The 19,047-nt window shown below is 41.8% G+C and overlaps 1 protein-coding gene across 5 annotated transcripts in view; it reads left to right on the forward strand.

Moving 5' to 3' along the window:
- The first annotated feature begins 604 nt into the window (after positions 1-604).
- The window catches only part of LOC144720555 (calcium/calmodulin-dependent protein kinase type II delta chain), a 70,972-nt gene continuing 52,529 nt past the window's right edge, over positions 605-19,047 (forward strand). For all 5 annotated transcript variants that reach the window (XM_078597351.1, XM_078597346.1, XM_078597347.1 and 2 more), the window contains exons 1-3: positions 605-938; positions 3,438-3,532; positions 18,587-18,646. In XM_078597351.1, the coding sequence (XP_078453477.1) occupies positions 877-938; positions 3,438-3,532; positions 18,587-18,646 (217 nt within the window). In that variant the 5' untranslated portion in view covers positions 605-876. The remainder of the gene's footprint in view (positions 939-3,437; positions 3,533-18,586; positions 18,647-19,047) is intronic.

The raw sequence follows: 19,047 nt of genomic DNA on the forward strand, positions 1-19,047 counted from the left end.
TTTTAAAAACCAATAAAACAAATATTTATAAAATTATAAACTGAAACGTTATTTGGCGAGACGTGCTTGGGGTGGGGGGTGTGGGATAGAGATTTACATTTTTAGAGCGTCGTGTGAGGGAGAAAGGCGGCGATATCAGAGCGGAGAGCGCGGGGAGCAGGAGTGAGAAATATAAAGGGGAGGGGGGAGGGAGTGAGGGGGGGAGTGAGGGTGAGAGTTAAGGGAGAGAGAGCGGGGAGGGGGGCAGAGAGAGCGGAGGGAGAGGAGGGAGCGGGGAGGGAGAGCGCGGAGAGAGGGGGAGGGGAGAGGGGGAGGGAGAGAGGGGGGAGAGGGGGGGAGAGGGAGGGAGGGAGGGGAGAGGGGGAGGGAGAGAGGGGGGAGAGGGGGGGAGAGGGAGGAGAGGGGGGGAGAGGGAGGGAGGGGGGGAGAGGGAGGGAGGGGGGGAGAGGGAGGGAGGGAGGGGGGGAGAGGGAGGGAGGGAGGGGAGAAGGGGGAGGGAGGGGAGAAGGGGGAGGGAGCGCGGAGAGAGGGGAGGGAGGAGAGGGGGAGGGAGGGAGAGGGAGGGGGAGGGGAGGGGGGGAGGGGAGAGAGCGCGGAGGGAGAGAGAGCGGAGAGGGAGAGCGGGGAGAGAGGAGGGGGAGAGTTAAAGGAGAGCGCCAGAAGCGATACCAGATATCGGCAGAGAGAGAGAGGGCGTGGGTGAGCTACAGCGAATGAGAGAGAGCAAAGGGGGAGAGTTAAGATCGCCAGCGAGCGGACGGGATAGGAGGAGGGGAGACAGGAAAGAGAAGGGGAGAGCTAAAGGGGAGAGCTAAGGGAGAGAGGAAGAAGGGAGCGGAGAAGGGAGCGCGACAGAGCCTTGCGCACACAGCAAACATGGCGACGACGATATGCACCCGCTTCACGGACGAGTATCAGCTGTACGAGGAGCTGGGCAAGTGAGTAAAACCACGACAGTAACAGCCTCTTTGTGTGTCGCTTGTTGAGTGTGTTGTGCGCTATTGTTAACGACGATTGCCGGTGCATTTGATGAGAATTTAGCGCGTCCATCGGCGGTGGGTCGTGGTGCTCCAATGGGTTGCAATGGTCGCTGCTGCTGCGGCTGTCATCATCCGCAAATCTAATGTGTTGGTGATGTCCATTCCACGTATACATTGTACATGATTTAGTAACTTGTCGTCAAAGCTACGTCCGATGCTGATGCATGACCGCGTGTTGTGTGTTGGCCTTAATAGGTGCTCGCTGACAGCAGTTGTCATGACACCCTTCTTGAGTTCTTGTGGGGGGTGATCGTGTGTGTGTGGCAATGTACGTCCTTTGTGTCTTTGCTTTAATACACAAACACGCTGCTAATGCCTTCGTTGGGGGATAGCTTCATCCGCTGGGCGTGCCGTGGGTTTTCGCCTACCTCGCCGCCATTTCTGCGATATAAATAAAATTAAAATAACGAATAATTCGGTGATGACAATGATAATAATACAAACGCGACATTGTCATCATCATTCCACCACCGTGACCACCACCCGCACGGTCATCATTGTCATCGCCACGTCCTCTTCACCTCCGCCTGCGACCCTCATCCTTCCAAAAGCTTCGTCTCTATTTGGTCTCTCGTTTCCATCTCCAGCTCTTCCTTCTCTTTCCACGGCCAAATCGCCTCTTCCACATCTCCTCTTCCACATCTTCTCCTCTCTAACACCATGACGCCATCTGCTCAGCATCGCCATCTCCTTTCCAATGCGTTAATCGCCTCGTCTCTCCATGCGCCGCTCCATTTCCTTACTGTCGTCTACTTCATATCTCCCTCCTCCGGACGTGTGTGAGGGCCTCGTCTTAACATTCGTGACTTTTGGTCTGTTCTTCTGATCTCCAGCTGCCGTTACCTCTCTTTTCGTTTACATCTCCACGTCCTGTGTCCCCCTCCCCTCAACCCTCTCGTCTTATGTATGCTCCCATCTCACTCCGTTTTCCAAACCTGTTTTTAACCAAATCACTCTGAATGAAGCCGATCTCAGAAGCTCATAATGATAAATCCTGGTTAGTACGTGGATAGGAGACTCGCTTGGTAAATACCATGTGTTTTAGGCTTGGGCTTTGAGGTATCTAAGACATGGCAGTACATCAGAATGTTTAATCTATCTGCATGACATGCGAGTGTTAGTCCCTTGTATGCGTGGTGGTTTTTCGTCTGGGTACTCCAGGTGTCATGTGTTTTCTCCTCGCTACTCTCATCGGTCACGTCCTCATCTCCAGTTCTCGTCATGCCGATTCAATTCACGTCTTTCGCCCTCACTTTTCCTCCCCATCGCCTCCTTTCCTCCATACGAAATTTTCAGTCTTTTCATGCCTTCCCCCCATACCCTTAGCCTCCTCATATCCAGCTTTTGTTTCCTCTTTTCAATTTGCATCTTCCTCTCCATCACCTATCTTCTCGCGTTTGCACTATCTTTAACTCGTGCTCACTATCCTCAGCCTGCTTCTCATCCACCAGCTTAATTTTTCTCTCCACACTATCGCCTCCTGTCATTCTCTATTCCCTCTCATCATATCCCATTGCTGGCTGCCTTTCCCCTTCCACAGTGCCTCGCGCTATCTTCCTGAGCGTCCTATTTGTGCCAGTCTTCCCGCGTGTGATGTTTTGTCAGCCTGCTTGTCAATGTGCCCATCAGTTCTGCATGTTAGAGTTGTCCGTCATCCAGCTAGACCTGTGTCCACCTGTCGTATCAGCTTGTCATCCTGTCCGCATGTCTCCTTGTTTGTTTTTTTTTATCTTCGAGGCTTGTCATCATGACCTGTCAGCTTCGTTTTCCTGTTAATTTCATCCACGTGTCAGTCCGTCTGCATTTGTGTCTATTTGCCTCCGTTTTCCAAACCTGTTTTTAACCAAATCACTCTGAATGAACCCCATCTCAGAAGCTCATAATGATAAATCCTGATTAGTACGTGGATCGGAGACTCTCTTGGTAAATGCCATGTGTTTTAGGCTTAGGCTTTGAGGTATCTAAGAGATGGCAGTACATCAGAATTTTTAATCTATCTGCATGACATGCGAATGTTTTTCCCTTGTATGCGTGGTGGTTTTTCTCTGGGTACTCCAGTTTCTTTACACATGCTTTTCAACCAGGATCTTAATTCTTAAACTCAGAATTAATAATGTAACGTGCTGCTGGTCAATATTGTAATAGTACAATATATGTAACTTTAGTATTTCATATGCCCAACAACCCCGAGTGGAATACGCCCAGGAGGACCTGAAAAGGAGTCTTGAGACTCATTGATACATCCTTGTTAAGTAAATTACTGGCTGCCTTGAGTTCTGTTTGCCTCACTTCTGTCTGCACCTATGCACTTTTGGTTCCTATAACAGCCAGTCATGATGACATTAATAGTGGTTTTGGTGATGATGATCGGAGCTGGCCTGTCTTTGCTGTCCACAGGGGAGCCTTCTCGGTGGTCCGCAGGTGTGTGAAGGTGAGCACTGGGCAGGAGTTTGCAGCCAAGATCATCAACACCAAGAAGCTGTCTGCCCGAGGTATGACTACACAGGTTCACACCTATTTAGTCTGTGCGTGTGCTGGCTCCGTGTGATTGTTTACGTGTGTGCAGATAGTGCTTGCCCCCAGGGTCTATAAGACTATAGACGTAGGATCTGTGTGCATATGTGTGTTTGGCTGCATCTGTGCGTAATCTGTATTTGTGGAGCGGTGACGCAGTGGTTGGTGCGCTGCGTTATAAACCCAGCCACCTGAGTTTGATTCCCATCCATGGCCAGCATTGGTGTAAATTACATAATTGTTACTGGTCCCCCTGAGAGCAACTCAGCCTTGTGCCTAGTGTGGTGTATAAACATCAGTACCTGGGAGACAAAGGCAGCCAGGTATGGTGGCCCAAACACCCCCCTGGTCTTAATAGGTGGTTGCTATCTCATTTGTCCCAACAGCCTGGAAGGTTACTGGGGGAGGGTCTTTATCTATGTGTCTTAATCTTTGTATCTGTGTGTGTCTGTATCTGGTATGCTCATGTGTCTCTGCATGTCTGCAAGGTTTGGCAGTTCTGTAAGGTCCCCAGAACGACTGCCTGTCTTCTTTAGTGGGTGACAGTGATTCAGGGCAGTCTTTCCTGGGGGATTTAACCCATGACATTTCATGGACATTTTCTGGTATATATATACACAGTATATGTGTTCACCTGTTCATAATGATACATGAATGAATGTATATATGAACACATCTTTGTCTGAGAGAAACTTGCATTGCATTTAAAATCGAAAGTTGACACGTAGGCCGTAATGCCTGGCTTGCTTGTACCAGCACTGCATGTCCATGTTCTCGAGCCCGCATACGCTCATACATGCGTGTGTTCATGGGTATGTGTTGCTGCCGATAAGCCGAAGGCTCGTGTCTTCGCAAATGCCAAAGTGAAACGTCACGTCACAAATAACGTCACTACAAGGCAAGGTGTCATGTTTCTATGAATGCCTGTGTGTGGTTAATGAAAATTATAGGACCTTGTTCTTCCTTAGCTTTTAGAGGTCGATTGGAGATGTTTCTGTGTTGACTCCAGTGCTTGCAGCTGTCATGCCAGAGCACCTTCAATGAATGGCTTTTAAAGGAGTGTGCAAATTAGAATTTGTGTGCATTGCCCCTGTTAACCTCGAATTTATTATGGCAATGATTCAAATGTGTGCGCAAAGCAGCAATAGCCACACATACGGACACTGTTAAAGTTCCACAGTGACATGTTGCAAACCCTTGTCATGTGACATTTAGAGCCATAATATACAGACGTGAATAGCGTCACTTGCCTTTTTTTTCTAAAGACAGTATAATCAAATACTGAATTACGTAAGGCCCGTTGTGTTACAAAGGCATTGAAAACGTTCCGTGAAGATGTAGAGGCTTTGTGGTATTTTCAAACTTGCTCGAGCTGCCCAGAGAGGCGGTCATGGGGTTCGAGGGCTTTTGGTATTCTGTGTACGTCGCAGTCTGTATAACAACATCACGGAATAAGAATAAGCTATGCCCTCGTGTAATGCATGCGCTTCCCCCAAACGTAACCCCTCCCTTCAAGCCCCTTCCCTGCTGGAGCAGTGCAGCTGTCGCAGTGACTTTCCCGTTCACACTTTGCACCCGTTTTGTTCTCTACATGCACACTTAATGGTGTGGTTATTACCATTTATAAAGATTTGGCAATGCAAAACATTGTTCTGCGACCCCTGCACATCTCGTAATGAATATGATAACATGCATTTATTTTATTTCCATAAGATTTGTGGCCACATCCAAATGTACGCTGCAGATAGTACTTGTCAAATTGTTACAGGGCACAAATGTTTGTGCTTTAAGTTTATATTAAATATTATTGAAACTGATATGTAGACGGTTTCATGATAGTGATACAGCATAAATGAGCATTTTATTTTGGTATTTGATTATATTTTTTGTATGAGCCGATTTTTTTTTAAAACCCTGAATAGCACATTGTGCATATACACCAAATATTCTGAGGCACAGCAGATTAAAAATCTTGTTTATCACGTACTGCAATAGGAACGTTTGGACATATTTAGAATTGTAATGATAGTTGAAAATGAATACCAAATGAAATAATGTTCCAGAATCATGTTTTCTCATTCAACCAATATAAAATAATGCGGTGTTCAGAATTATTCCGAATCCAACTGCATTGCAGAGCCAGAAAAAAACACGTGGAATGCACGGAGTTCATTTCTCAACCTGTTGTTACAAGTGGAGGCCGCAAACGATGCCGTAGTGGCACATGTGTACTGTGTTCCAAAATAGATTGTGTGTAAATTCTAAGCGGTGAACTGTGTTTAAAAAGGAAATCGATATTCCAGAAAGTAAAAGCCAAAGACGGATTAGCGTGTTTGGAGCCGAACTGTTACGTTAAAGGTACCGTTTTTGTTAATTTAGCCATTCGTATTTAAGATGTATTTTGTTATTCAAAAAGCCATTAGTATACCACATTCTTTTTGAGGTGGTATGGTTTTGCTTTATTCGCTTTGAAAGCATTTATCACTTGTATACTTACTGCTCCCATGAATGTCTCCAAGGAACTGGTTAGATGGAAGCACTTGAAGAAAAAATATCTGCCCTGAGGGTAGCTATTATTTGCATTATGGACGATTTACCTGATATTGCTGTCTGTTTCTTTAGTGAAACAAATGTTTGCGCATTTCTTGTAATAAAATCATTGTTTGCTGAACATTAATGCAAGGTATTTTCATATTAGCAAACAAAAAACATGGGTATTTAATGCATTACACATGCTTTTTCCTCGCCATATCTGGTTTTGTGCGAAATATTGAAGCAGAATAGGCCCACAGTGTTTTAAACAATGGAGTATTCACCCAACATTTGATACATGTATAAGAATACTAAATAACAAAATATACTTGGGTTGCCAATCCTGTCGCAGTTTCATTAATTCTTGGCTCTCAATGTCAGGATCCTTTGCATCAATGGAGTGGAAAAACAACACCACCCGTTATGTGATTACACCTTTCCTCTGCTTCTGTTTAATTTGAGCAGTCCTGGCTGATTATGGTAAATCCGTGCGTAAATCCCAACGTAAATCTCCTCGGTGGTGAGTGATGGGGAGCATCTATGGTGGCTGAATGCTAAGTAGGATTCTGCTCTACAGCACACATAATGAGAGAACCAAAGTAATGCATGCAGGGTCATAAGTGGGGGGTTCAAAGTTCACGTCCTAAGAGGTTACCTCTCGGATGCTTCACGCAGGCAGCTTAAATTACACCTCGACAAGGAATGTGCCACTGCTAATCTGTTCTCAGTCTAAATTGGAAGTTGGTCAACCAAACTACGGTTGTGAATTACACGGTGTGGTTGTTTTTTACATTTTCTTCAGTATATCCGCATACCATTCATACCATACTGCCACCCAATTGGTTTCCATAATTGTGGTGTTTGAGAAAAATATGTTTTTACTATATCGTGGGCAAACATACGAGTGAAACAACCTGCTGTAAACGTGTTGCTCCAACGTAATGTTGAGCTTAATGAATCTCTTGCCGTTTGTTAGCCATGGTCAGGGATTGAACTCGTTTTCTGATTCATAGCGCAGTGCGCAAACCAGTGGAGCACAATTCTTGTCCCTGGAGTGTTAGTGTACGATAAATATTTTATTATTAATGCAGTAATTCCTGTCTATTATATCTCTGCTGTAGAAAATATAGTTACAAAAATAGTGTTTCTGCAATAATTATCTTTGTCCAGCCTCTACATATTCGTGTGATATATGTTACGTATAAAAAGGTTATGAGAAATTAGTGATTGTTCTCAATAAAAGTAGTTTTTACCAGCTACGAGTTAATGATTTGTTTCTGTGATATTTGCTGTGCAAGGTTAGGAGAGCCATATTTATAGGTATACATCAAGAAACAAAAGTAGTTTTGAAATGATGAACACCATGTATTTATTGCAGCACATTATTGGATCGTCTGCAACTGGCCGTAAAGCATGACACATATTGATGTCACAAGCAAATGATGAGGCACAGGAGTCAATAGCCAAGAAGAGTAATGCAATTAATAACTTTTTGAGCAAGCAGCTACTTATAATTGGTAATATTAGAATTGTTTTCACAATGCGATTACTGAAGCCGAGTACATTTGTGTACTTGATCTATCCAACTATAATGTCTATAATAAAATGAAAATAAATCTGGTTGATTCAATTGATGGCCGTACAAGAAAAGAACACGCAATAATCGTGTTCACTGTAGAACATTCATTTAAATCTATGCGCATGTAATCTGTCATTAGCAGCCAAACGCAAGCAGCTGAGCACAGCCTGACTTGCATCGTATGCAGTCTTGTTTGGACCATCAAATGCCTTCCTCATGAAAAATTATATAGTCTGTAATGGGCAGTAAATCTGGCTCATAATGTGGTTTTCTTGAAATGCAGTTGGGTCCTTTGTGTGTCATTACTGTGTCTGAGAAACAGCTCTGGTTAATTATTTATGCGATAATCACGGGAGGGTATGGGTTAGGACTCCCAGTGTCTGCAAGTCACCCACGGTTTCATGTAGAGCCACTACACCCCAAAATGACAAATACAACGGCGGGAGCGCACTGACGCAGTGCGTTTGGATGTTTCCTTAAAAGCAGTAGGCGAGAAGTTTGTGCCCTCCGAGGGATGGATTTCTCTGCAGCGAGTGAGGATTGCTGCGACATAGGTTTTGAAGGGAAAGGGTTGGATCTGTCATTCTTGGATTCACGATAAGAAAAAAGTGTATTCGCATTGTGTTAAGCAGTGAACTGTAAATAAATAATTGGGCTCCAGTTTTTTGGTGTTTTTTTTAAATCACAGTTATATGATTTACGATATAGGTATGCATATCATGCATTTTCATACCAAAGCATAATCAATTTCTATACAATCAAATCACGGCGAATATTGTGAAGCATGCGTTGTGAAAGTAATAATTGATTAAACATTACATGTCTAGAAGCTACTGGGTCTAATCAACTTTAAACACATAGTATGATCAATTAGCATGACAGGACACTTTCTTCATGTAATGGTCTCCATTTGGAAGAATAATATTGTTTGGCAATTGTATGCGATTTTTTTTCAAAATGTAGCTGAGATGGGTTTCAAATGTGGTGCTAATTAATGCAGTGTGCTTGGCATTATTTTATTGTCATGCTGTATGCAGTGCACCATGGCAAACGTATCACATTACATGGGGAACATGTGCACTGTGACCATGCCCATTGTGAAGTTAAATATTTACTATCATTTTGGCATATCCACAAGGTATTTACTCTTCAACTGTAAATGTTCTGAAATAAGGTGTTTCGCACAGGGGCTTAAAAGTTTATCTTCTTAGAATCCAATGTTCAACTCGCATCCAACATTAAGTGGGATAGGTGGGTGAGTTTGTTTTTATGATAGGGTATATAGGGACCTTTTTATTATTTGCTGACGTAAACAAATGTCAGAGCAAAACTCAGGATTGTTCACCGACCTGAAGATAACCACTTCGGGCCAGCAGCAAATTTAACTGCAACTTGAGTGGAAACTGACAGTTTAGTCCAGTAGTTTCAGGGCAGGCATTTCAATCGCCAGCTCACCTTAAGACTATTTCAGCAGATTAATTTTACTCACATGGTCCATACGCTTAGGGTACGTAATGATTTAATAATGCATCGAACCACTTGTGTTATCATGATTATCCCATTGATAGTTTATGAAAATTATATGATAATGATAATTAATTATATCTGCCAATGAAACGTATTATAGCTGACACACAATACCGAACATACAAGACAGTACAATGAGACAATTTTTTTTATTGTGGGCTTGCATAATCAATTGAATTTCAGTTTGTGGAAAGAGGCAGGGGGGGGGGGGTGATGAATGATTAATGATTCTGACAGGTCATCTTTGAATAAGGGTGAGTCCACATACAATAAATTAAATCCATAATAGAGGTTTTTTGGGCTAGATCATGTAAATATATAAATTGGTCGTTATAACCCGCCACCACCCGACACAGTCAACGAGTAATGATTGTCACGTAAACAGAACATGCCAATTCGTCACTAGTACAGCACACCGGTGTGTTGGAGAGCCAAGCCACAACATTTACAATTTGAGAATGATGTTCCACCAGTAATTACAACCAGCTTCATCAGGCGACAGCCAGATTTGTCGCCTGATGAAGCTAGTTGTAATTGCTGGAGAAACGCCGTAATCGGATTGTAAATGTTGTGGCTTGGCTATCGAGTATATCAGTAATCCCATTGCCTAGTAGCATGTTTTAAATTAACGGTGTGTTTATATTCTTGGTTCTTTCGGTAAAGTCACGTAGAAGGGAAATAAAAAATAATAAAAATATAAAACTATAAAAATTATCACGAAGTTTTGACTGCAACACAAGCAATCGTCATCAGGTGTGAAATCCACAGTAAGAAAATTTGAATTTCACGCCTGATGATGATTGCTTGTGTTGCAGTCGAAACGTCGTGAGAATTTTAATTGTTTTATATTTTTATTATTTTATTATTTCCCTTCTACGTGACTTTACCGAAAGAACCAAGAATATGAATCCCTGCAGTCACGAAAGCTTTGAATCAAAATTTACCGGTGTGTTTGTTACCTATCAATACGTGTGTTTTTACATGTGTAGTGGGTTCTATGGAGGCACACGCTAGAACTTGGAGGCAACACGTTTATTCTACAACCCAACAGGGTACTACATAAACGTAACAACGGGTTCGGCATATAGGTGATAACTACACGGTTAACTTGACCACAACGGGGTAACTATACCACAACGGGGTAACTACATAACTGGGTCAGTCGGTGACATACTGCCTGACCCACGAAGCCGAGCGTAAGACCAAAGACTGAGGACCGAGAATCGAAGAGACGTAGCGCCGACGGGTTCCATTCCAACAGGCAGCCGCGATTGCTCTCGGGACTTCCCTTTTATGCCTCTGAGCGTGGCCTGGCTCCGCCCTCGCCCACGCCCCCTTCTAGATCCTACTAGAAGGCTCTGGGCCATATATCACTTGTCCCTCTTGCCACCCTTTGACCCACCTCTCTACCCTCTCTTGGTCACGTGCCCTCTCGGGTTCAACTCGACTGTCACGTCCTCAACTGCCCTCTCTCTGACCCCACCAGAACCATGCCGCCTAGGGCCCACTTCCATGCCATACCCACTGTGGTGCCAGAGAGAGGCTCAAGATACACAGTTCCACTCTTGTGACAGTATCTGGCACTAAACGCCACAGTGACTCCATTTACGTCACTACACATGCATTAAGAACTCATGCCTTGCTGAAAAACTACATTTTGTTAGATTTATGGAGTAAAATTGCAGAGTAAGAGCTGGTTAAAAATAATCTTCTGGTGTTGTGCTAGCATTCAATCATTTTTAAATAACTGACAGTATGTAAAGCTATACCCCAACTGACAAAACACTAAAGTGGATTTTATGAGTTGGGGGAGAAAAAAGACACCAGTAAAACATATAGTTTACAGATGCACTGCATGCACTTGTCTGTATTAAGGTTATTATGCATGGGGTTACTATGGGAACAGGTATTGTTGGATACGTGATATAAATTACATCACAAAATCACATTTGAAAAGTCCCCATTTTTGAAGAATTCCTGGTATGAGAACTAATTGTGTTGAATTTAATAAAAAATATAACGTAATTTTCACAATCACATGTGGTGCAAAGTTACTTGGTTGGAGCCGAGCTTTGTGGTGGCAGTGGTTTTTCTTGTTGTTTGCTATAAGATTGGCACCGGAGGGTTATCGGAAACTGCAGTCAAACACAAATGCCACGAGTGAGAATTTGTTCGGTTTCTGCTTGCAATAAACTGAATGCGGTGCCTTCAGAGTGCAAGGAATAATTATTGCATTTTCTTCCTCGACACAATTAAATATCTTGACTGAATACACGCAAAAACTGACAGGCTGTTTGAATAGTGATTATGCAAACAACATCGACACAAATATAGACCTTAATCTATATTCTTTGGGTCTTTTGGTAAAGTCGCCAAAGAAAATAACAAAAAAACTACGACGTTTCGATCGCAACACAAGCGGTCGTCGTCAGGAAAAGGGTTGATCGAAACGTCGTAGTTTTTTGTTATTTTCTTTGAACCTATCTTCGTGACTTTACCTAAAGACCCAAAGAATATGAATTCCTGCAGTCACGAACGCTTTAAGTCAAGAATTAGACCTTAATCTGCATATCTTAAAAACCTATTGTACGTCCCAACAAGGTAGAAAGCTGAAATTTGGTACATAGGTAGCTTTTAGTAAACAAACAACAGAAACCAATCCGAAATTTGTCATTATAAAACCCCAAAATCTCGATTTTAAGTGCCCCCATAAACATGTTTGTGCGTGTCATTCAGAAACCGTCGAAAGCATAAGATTGCTTTTTTTCGTTTGATAGACCGTTAAACAGCAAATACAATGAAAGTGAGAACCATTGTTCTATCGTTTCTTGTTTTTGAGAAATTTCGGATTCAAGTTGTTTTGAACGAAAACAAAATGCATTTAATGATCTTTAAATCTGAATAATTCGATAACGGTAAAAGATAGGAACTTCTCCTCAAAGAGTGTTAAGTTAATTATTTGTTGTTGTTTCTAATAGAAAAAAGAACGGAATCTTTCAATTGAACGGTTTCCGATGGGTACGTCTATAAATTTAAGACGTTGAATTTCGTCGTTGAGTAGTTGTTCGTATCTGATCGTAGATACAAATTGTAACAAAAATACGTAGGTTAATTATATTATTATATTCATTGAAAACTATTGCCGAGCGAAGACAGGCTTTATGAACTAGTATCAAATAAATTTCGCAAGATTATTTTAAATAGTTCGTAATGAATGCAAGCCTAGTTGATATATTTTTTTCTGGAAGAAAATGAAAACAGGATGGGCCTCCTGAAACTCAAATGGTGATATCGCACTGCAAAATATTTTGGAGGATTTAGGCTACATGTATTTTAAATGAGTAGCTTGTAATTGTAATGAGGTTTTGTGACGTGCAATAAGGTGCGAAAAAGTACTGACGTAATGTATTGCATATGAAATTACGAGATTATCTACAAAGACACATCTCGTCAAGGTGATAAAGTTTTCAACATCAAAACAAATGGGTTTTTCCCCTCCCCCTATCGATGCTTATTGATGATTGAAGAGCGCTATTGTATTGGACCGCCTGCCTGGTTGTGTCAGAATAGTGAATGGTAATTGGAGTGATAGAAGTCACGGGATTGGAGTCCACTCATTTGTTCTCTTGTATACACAATTTATTAAAGGGATCTCCCCAACTGTCTTGCCATTGGACACAGCATGGTACGTTTGAAGCAAAAGCCAATGGATGTTTTTACGTCATCTGGTCTCATACTGGCATTTCAATCACAAGTGTTGCTCTGCTTTTGCTGCGAAGAGTGTCAGGTGGTTTTGAAGGAACATGTGTTTCCATCTAATCAAGCATAAACAACTAAGCGTTAATGGTAGGGTCATATGAAGCATTTAATCCCATGCATACCCATAGTTTGATTCATGAAAACAAAATTATGGGGCTTTACAGCTCTTAGTTTTTAATATTGCCTTTGTAGTATGTGGGGTGGGTAGCAGTCGCACAGTGATTGGTGCACTGCTATGAACCTGCCTACCCGAGTTTGAATCGTGGCCACAGCTAATGTGTGGGTGACCCGATATCCCCTTCACCAACCTGCATTGACCATTGTGGTGAAGTATGGTCCAAATAATCCCCATGTCCAATATAGAGTGGAAAGATCTTAAGCTCTGCATTAATTAACGGCTGAAGATTATTATTGTTGCATAATCTATTGTTTCGAGTTTACAATAACCTCATGAATAAAGAGAGCAATTGTAGCTTAAAAAAATATCTTACCTTTGTCAATTCCCTGCTGGCTGAAAATAGCTCACTGCATGGCCATTGGGGTTTTTTGACCATACTTCACCATGCCAGTCAGTGTAGGTTAGTGAAGTTGGCTGGGTGGGGGCAGGATCAATTCGAATATCATTCACCACCTACTGATGTAACCTGTGGTTGAGAATTGAACTCTGTAGCCAGGTTCAAAGCACAGTTTGACCACTCCGCCACCACTCAAAGGGAACACAGTGTAATAGTGATGGTACTAAAATAGAAATCATTGTGCTCCCCTCGTTTTGTGCTCTTCACAGTCCTGTGTCTTCTTTATATTTAATTCTGATCGGGGATGCAAGGTTTTTTCTCTCTCGCTATAACCAACGGCCAATTTAAATATAATTTGTAGTTTGCGGTAATTCTTTCATTTTGTCATCAATTGTTTATTTTGGAGCAGTCCATTTGAGTGAGGCCCTTGCAGTATAAGTGTTGGATCATACCAAATGCTACCAAAACCACCTCCAATTGGTGCAGTGCAATTTTTAACCATACTGAAGTGTAAATGGTGCAGAGAGAACACAAAATGGCATTGTTAACCTGTACGACACGTCTCGCTAATTGGTCAGATATACAAGCTGTCCAGCGGAAATGGCAAGAATCTCTACCTTTGAGCCCGAGTTCATATTGTGCCCACTTGAAGCACCATTTATTGCTGTCCCACTTCACTTGGTGTGTACATTTCTATATTCCAAGTCCTACCGTATAATTTAGATGCATCCTCTTTTGCATTTTTTAAAACTTTAATTCTGTAGTTATGTTTATTTATATTTGGTACTGTTTTAGCAGATTCTGCTGCGCACTGTTATCACATTTTTGCGACGTTATGCTTTGTATATGGGGTAAAGGGAAGTGATGCTACAGTGGTCCCTGATGATTTGCGTTTCATTCCCACCATGTCTGACATCAGTGGTGAGTGATATCTGTACTGTTCCTGGGTTCCCCACTCACCAACCCACACTGACCAGCATGGTAGAATATGGTCAAACAATCCTCATGACCAACAGGAAGTGGGGAGGCTTAATCCAGCAGTGCATGTATAACAACAAAGCTCTACTTTGTTATATGTTCTGTATATTGTATCTATTAAAATAACATTAAAAGATGCTTTCAATAAGTATAATGTGGAAGAGTGGTATCACAGTTGTTCGTGCAGTTTCTTGCTATGGCTCGCACAGTAGGGATGGATATCTGAACCCGTTCTAGGCTTCCTTTTCACCAGTCTGCACTGACTGTCATGGTGAAGTATGGTCAACCAACTCCCCTGATGGACAGGGTTGAGGGGGAGGCCTCTATCTGGAAGTGTGGTATCATTCGTTTTTAACCTTGGGCAAATTTAATAATTTGTACTTCTTTAGAGCACATGTTATAAAATGTTTGTACATACTGTGAAGTGGGGAAAATAGATATCGGCTGATTTTACAGCCATTAAATGCCACTTTGATTATTCAATCTGATATCAACTCAACAGCAAATCAATTTCTTAAAGGCGAAATAAATATCTTCAAAGGCCTGATCGCCGATGCATTGATCGTTTGTTTGTTGCATGAAGATTATCTCATTCGTTTTATTTGAAGCTTTTAGGTGTGTTTACTGGTGAAATGTTGGCTTGGGTTGGGCCCCTTCTTACAGTTTACTGATTGTCTTGCAATGCGGTTATCGCAGGCCACACGGTTTCCTCTCAGCCTGATTGGTCACCTCGGGTAATGGAGCAGAAAACACTGTTGTAAACATTTCTCAGTATTAGCAGACTCTATAACCACTGCGTGTACTTTTGCAGACACCTCGTTGTTGATGTGGCTTGTTCTATGTTGCGAGATGGATTAAGGTTTTTTTTTGCCTCGTTTAATACAACATTTAGCCAACCAAAAGACAAATAATACATGTACAGTCCATTCTTGTGAATCCACGACTGCATGAGGATATCTCCATGCCGTGCGTATCATGGAGGGTTATTTGACTATTTGACCATACTTTTGTTTTATGCATACGCAGGTAATTTTACACAAATCAAATTTGTTAAGAAAATGGACATAGGAAGGAACGTCGCAAGAAGGGTTGATGACCGTTGGTCAAGAATAGTGACAGTGGTGCCAAGCAATGTAACGCATCCGAGAGGATGTCCACTGAGGAGATGGAGCGATGAAATCAGCTTTTGTGCAGCCAATTTTTACATAGCATTGAGATAAATGACAGCAGCTCAGGGAGGGATTTATCCAGCAGGTCATGGCTGATGACTTTTTCTCGATGGTCTTTGCGGGTTAGTGATGTTGGAGCATTGGTGTAGGAACATAGCACTACAACAATGGATTTTGTAACACTTGCCAAGGCTAACATGAGTGCCATTAACTACCTGTTTTTTTGCAATGACCGTGTTTAGTTTTTCTTTCGCAAAATGTATCTTTCTAGATTTGAAGCTTTCGTGACTGCAAGGATTCATACTCTTTGGTTTTTTCGGTAAAGTCACGTAGGTAAAAAATATAATAAATGGAAACTAAATTATTTATTTTATTTTATTTTTTGCCCACGTGACTTTACCGAAAAACCAAAGAGTGTGTATCTGTTTCGCATTCCGGATCTGACGATCAGGTGCCTTCCGGTTGGATTGGTCAAAAGCAGGAAAAGTATGTTTGCTTTTAGGCCATCGAGCCATGCTGGGACGCGAGTTTCTTCAACAAAATGGGTGTTGAGGCACTTGGCGACTGTATGCGGTGTTTTTGCTGTAGGCATGATGCCCAGCAGTTCATGGCTGACTCACTCTGGCATCCTATCTTCAGTTCAGGCTGCGAAAGAAGCCCCCTAACCTTTCCCCCCAGGGTGCCAGCATCTTTCCGTTCCTATTTTGCTAGTACTAGTTTGCATTCTGGAATTATGCCCTGTATTTACTATATTTCAAAGGGTGTCTTTGATAAACAGTTTTATGTAACAGTTGTGCCGGGGCTTATAAAAGGCTATTTTAAGGTGCAAAAACAAGCATGTCATGAAGATTCAACAGTTATAGATGGCGTTTCATTGCATTTTGTTTTTTCTTTGCCCTACAATAAATGTTGTCACTCAGTGATAAATCAATGCCTTTTTGGACCACTTTAATACAGAGTGATAATGAAATGGTGCACTGTTTATCTCATTTAAAGACGCAGGTTCCTGTTGACATTCATTCCTGTATAATTTGCAGTGTGCAGAATTTATAGTCTGCTTAACCACGGTTACTGGTTATCTTTCAACAAACATTTCTGCCAGGCGCTCTTTTGCAAGTAATCTGCATCTAAAGGGGCTGTAATTTATTGCAAATCTTTGCATTGGTTACCCGGCATGAAATGCTAATAATTGGGAGAGAGGGAGTGGCGGTTCTTTTCTCGTAACGCTATTGCTGTTTACTGTGGCTGCAACCGTTGAGTGCGGCGCATTAAAATGCAGCGCACAGCACCTTGAACACAGCATACTGTAGCCAATGACGGCCATACACGTCTGCAGCGCGGCCTGAATTAGGTTGCATTGCATGCTTCTGGTGACATACAAACTTGCCCCTGTGATTTACTGTAGCTGTAAAGCTATCGTAGGCCATCTTGTACAAATGGGGTACCTTTGCTGGCACTCGGGATCTTGCCATCTGCCAAACCAAAATGCCGAACCAAAATGTCAAGGTTAGGTAATGGGCCAGTTATATCAAAGTTTCCTTTTTATACTTTTAACTTTTTTTCTTACTTTTGAGTTTCTTTTTTAAAGTACCTATGTATAATGCACACTGAATTGCTGTGATGATTAATTAAAATTACAGCACTATGTGATTAAATGCGGCCAGGATATTGAGGCCTCTGTGGAGAATATGGGGGAATCTGAGAATGGTCGGGAGCAATCAAGGTTATATAATGGCTGGTTCAGCCCTTATTAGCATCCAGCTGGAGTTTTAGGTTGGATCTGCAATAAAGTAGCAACAGCATTATGGGCAGGAGCTCAATACATCTTTAATATTACTACTAGTAATATTCATGTTACTAACATTGGTGTTTTGGGAAGATTAAAGGTCACTGGATTGCATACTGTGCAATGAACCCAGCGACCTTAGTTCAATTCCTGGCCAAGGCTAACATCAGTGGCGAGTGATAGCTGAACGTTTCCCGCTTCACCAGCTTGGTGAACTATGGTCAAACAACTCGCAACCAACTGACCCTGCGTCCCGAGATCTACATCCAGCAGGAGTTTCAAAGGACTATTCAAATGTGTTTTAAAATGTATTTTTAACAGTGTGATTTAAAAAAGCAATCTACATTCACTGTATGTAAAATTGTCTTTGTTACTGGTTGTACTTTAGACTTAAAATACATTTTATGTTGCCATTGTTATTTTCAAATACAGTAGACTCGATTCTTCGCATTTATGATGGAGGACGGCCGTGGATAATTAAAAATCGTGGATAATACAAACTAAATAATTTTCCTCGGATCTCTATGCCAAAAACTACTAATAAATGTATAAAGTATATTTAAGTGTCTTTGCCATCGAACAGTTTCGTAAGTTAAAACTCACAAAATAAATGATCGGATACATCACTCAAGATGAAGCACAACTGACAATATTGATTGTTACTCTTTCGATTTAGAAGGAATACTAACGATCGACCGATTGAAGCGCGTGCTCGGTGATAACACTTTACTGCTCCTGCGCAGAAGACTGCCCACTAAGTGGACAGCAGAGCCACGCCAATCAAAATCAATCAAACTCTACCCACTTGTAAATATATGCAACTACTGTACTGTAGAGGCGGATCACGTGGATTTCGGATTAACCAGAGCACATATTGCTTCAGTTAAAGCACATCACTTGCAATAAATATTTCCAAGAATAACACTGTTTCTGTTTTTAGATTATTCATTTGGGCTTAAGGGAAATTCCATGAGTTATTCATTTTTGTCAATCTCAGGTGTGCGGTTAATCCTCAAATCGGATAAACCGCATGCGGATCATCGAGAGTCTTCTTTCATTTCAGCGCCCACTGTGTAAAAAAAAAAGGTGCAAATGATGCATGGTATACTCCTTACAAATGTTACAATACTGCACTGAATAACTGGAGTTTATTTCTTGTTTTGGTTGTTTACGTTTTCTAATTACAGATCACCAAAAACTGGAGAGGGAAGCTCGGATTTGCCGTCTGCTGAAGCACTCCAACATCGGTGAGTCATTGCGCCCTCCATAATGTTTGAAGTACATTACAAGCTCGCATGTCTCGGACACTTTGTCCATGACATTTGGCACTGACCTGCAGGACATCCTTGACCAAATGAACATGCACCCTATGAACGGGCAAGTAGGACACATAATGAACAAACCAATAATTGTCTCCCAGGCATATCGTGTATGTGTGCTGCATATCGTGCTGCCTTTTTTAAACTAGAATTTCTGGTTACATATTTGCACGTGTGCAAGATTTTTTAACTGATAGCACTATGTAACACAATTTTTTTTTCTCAGTGTTATTTTTTTAATCTTGACGTAAAGCTTTCGGGACTGCAGGAATTGATATTCTTGGGTCTTTCGGTAAATTCACTTAGATAAGTTCAAAGAAAATAACAAA

The sequence above is a fragment of the Lampetra planeri genome, chromosome 9, assembly GCF_965212315.1.
Source record: "Lampetra planeri chromosome 9, kcLamPlan1.2.h2, whole genome shotgun sequence".
NCBI classification, from domain to species: domain Eukaryota; kingdom Metazoa; phylum Chordata; class Hyperoartia; order Petromyzontiformes; family Petromyzontidae; genus Lampetra; species Lampetra planeri.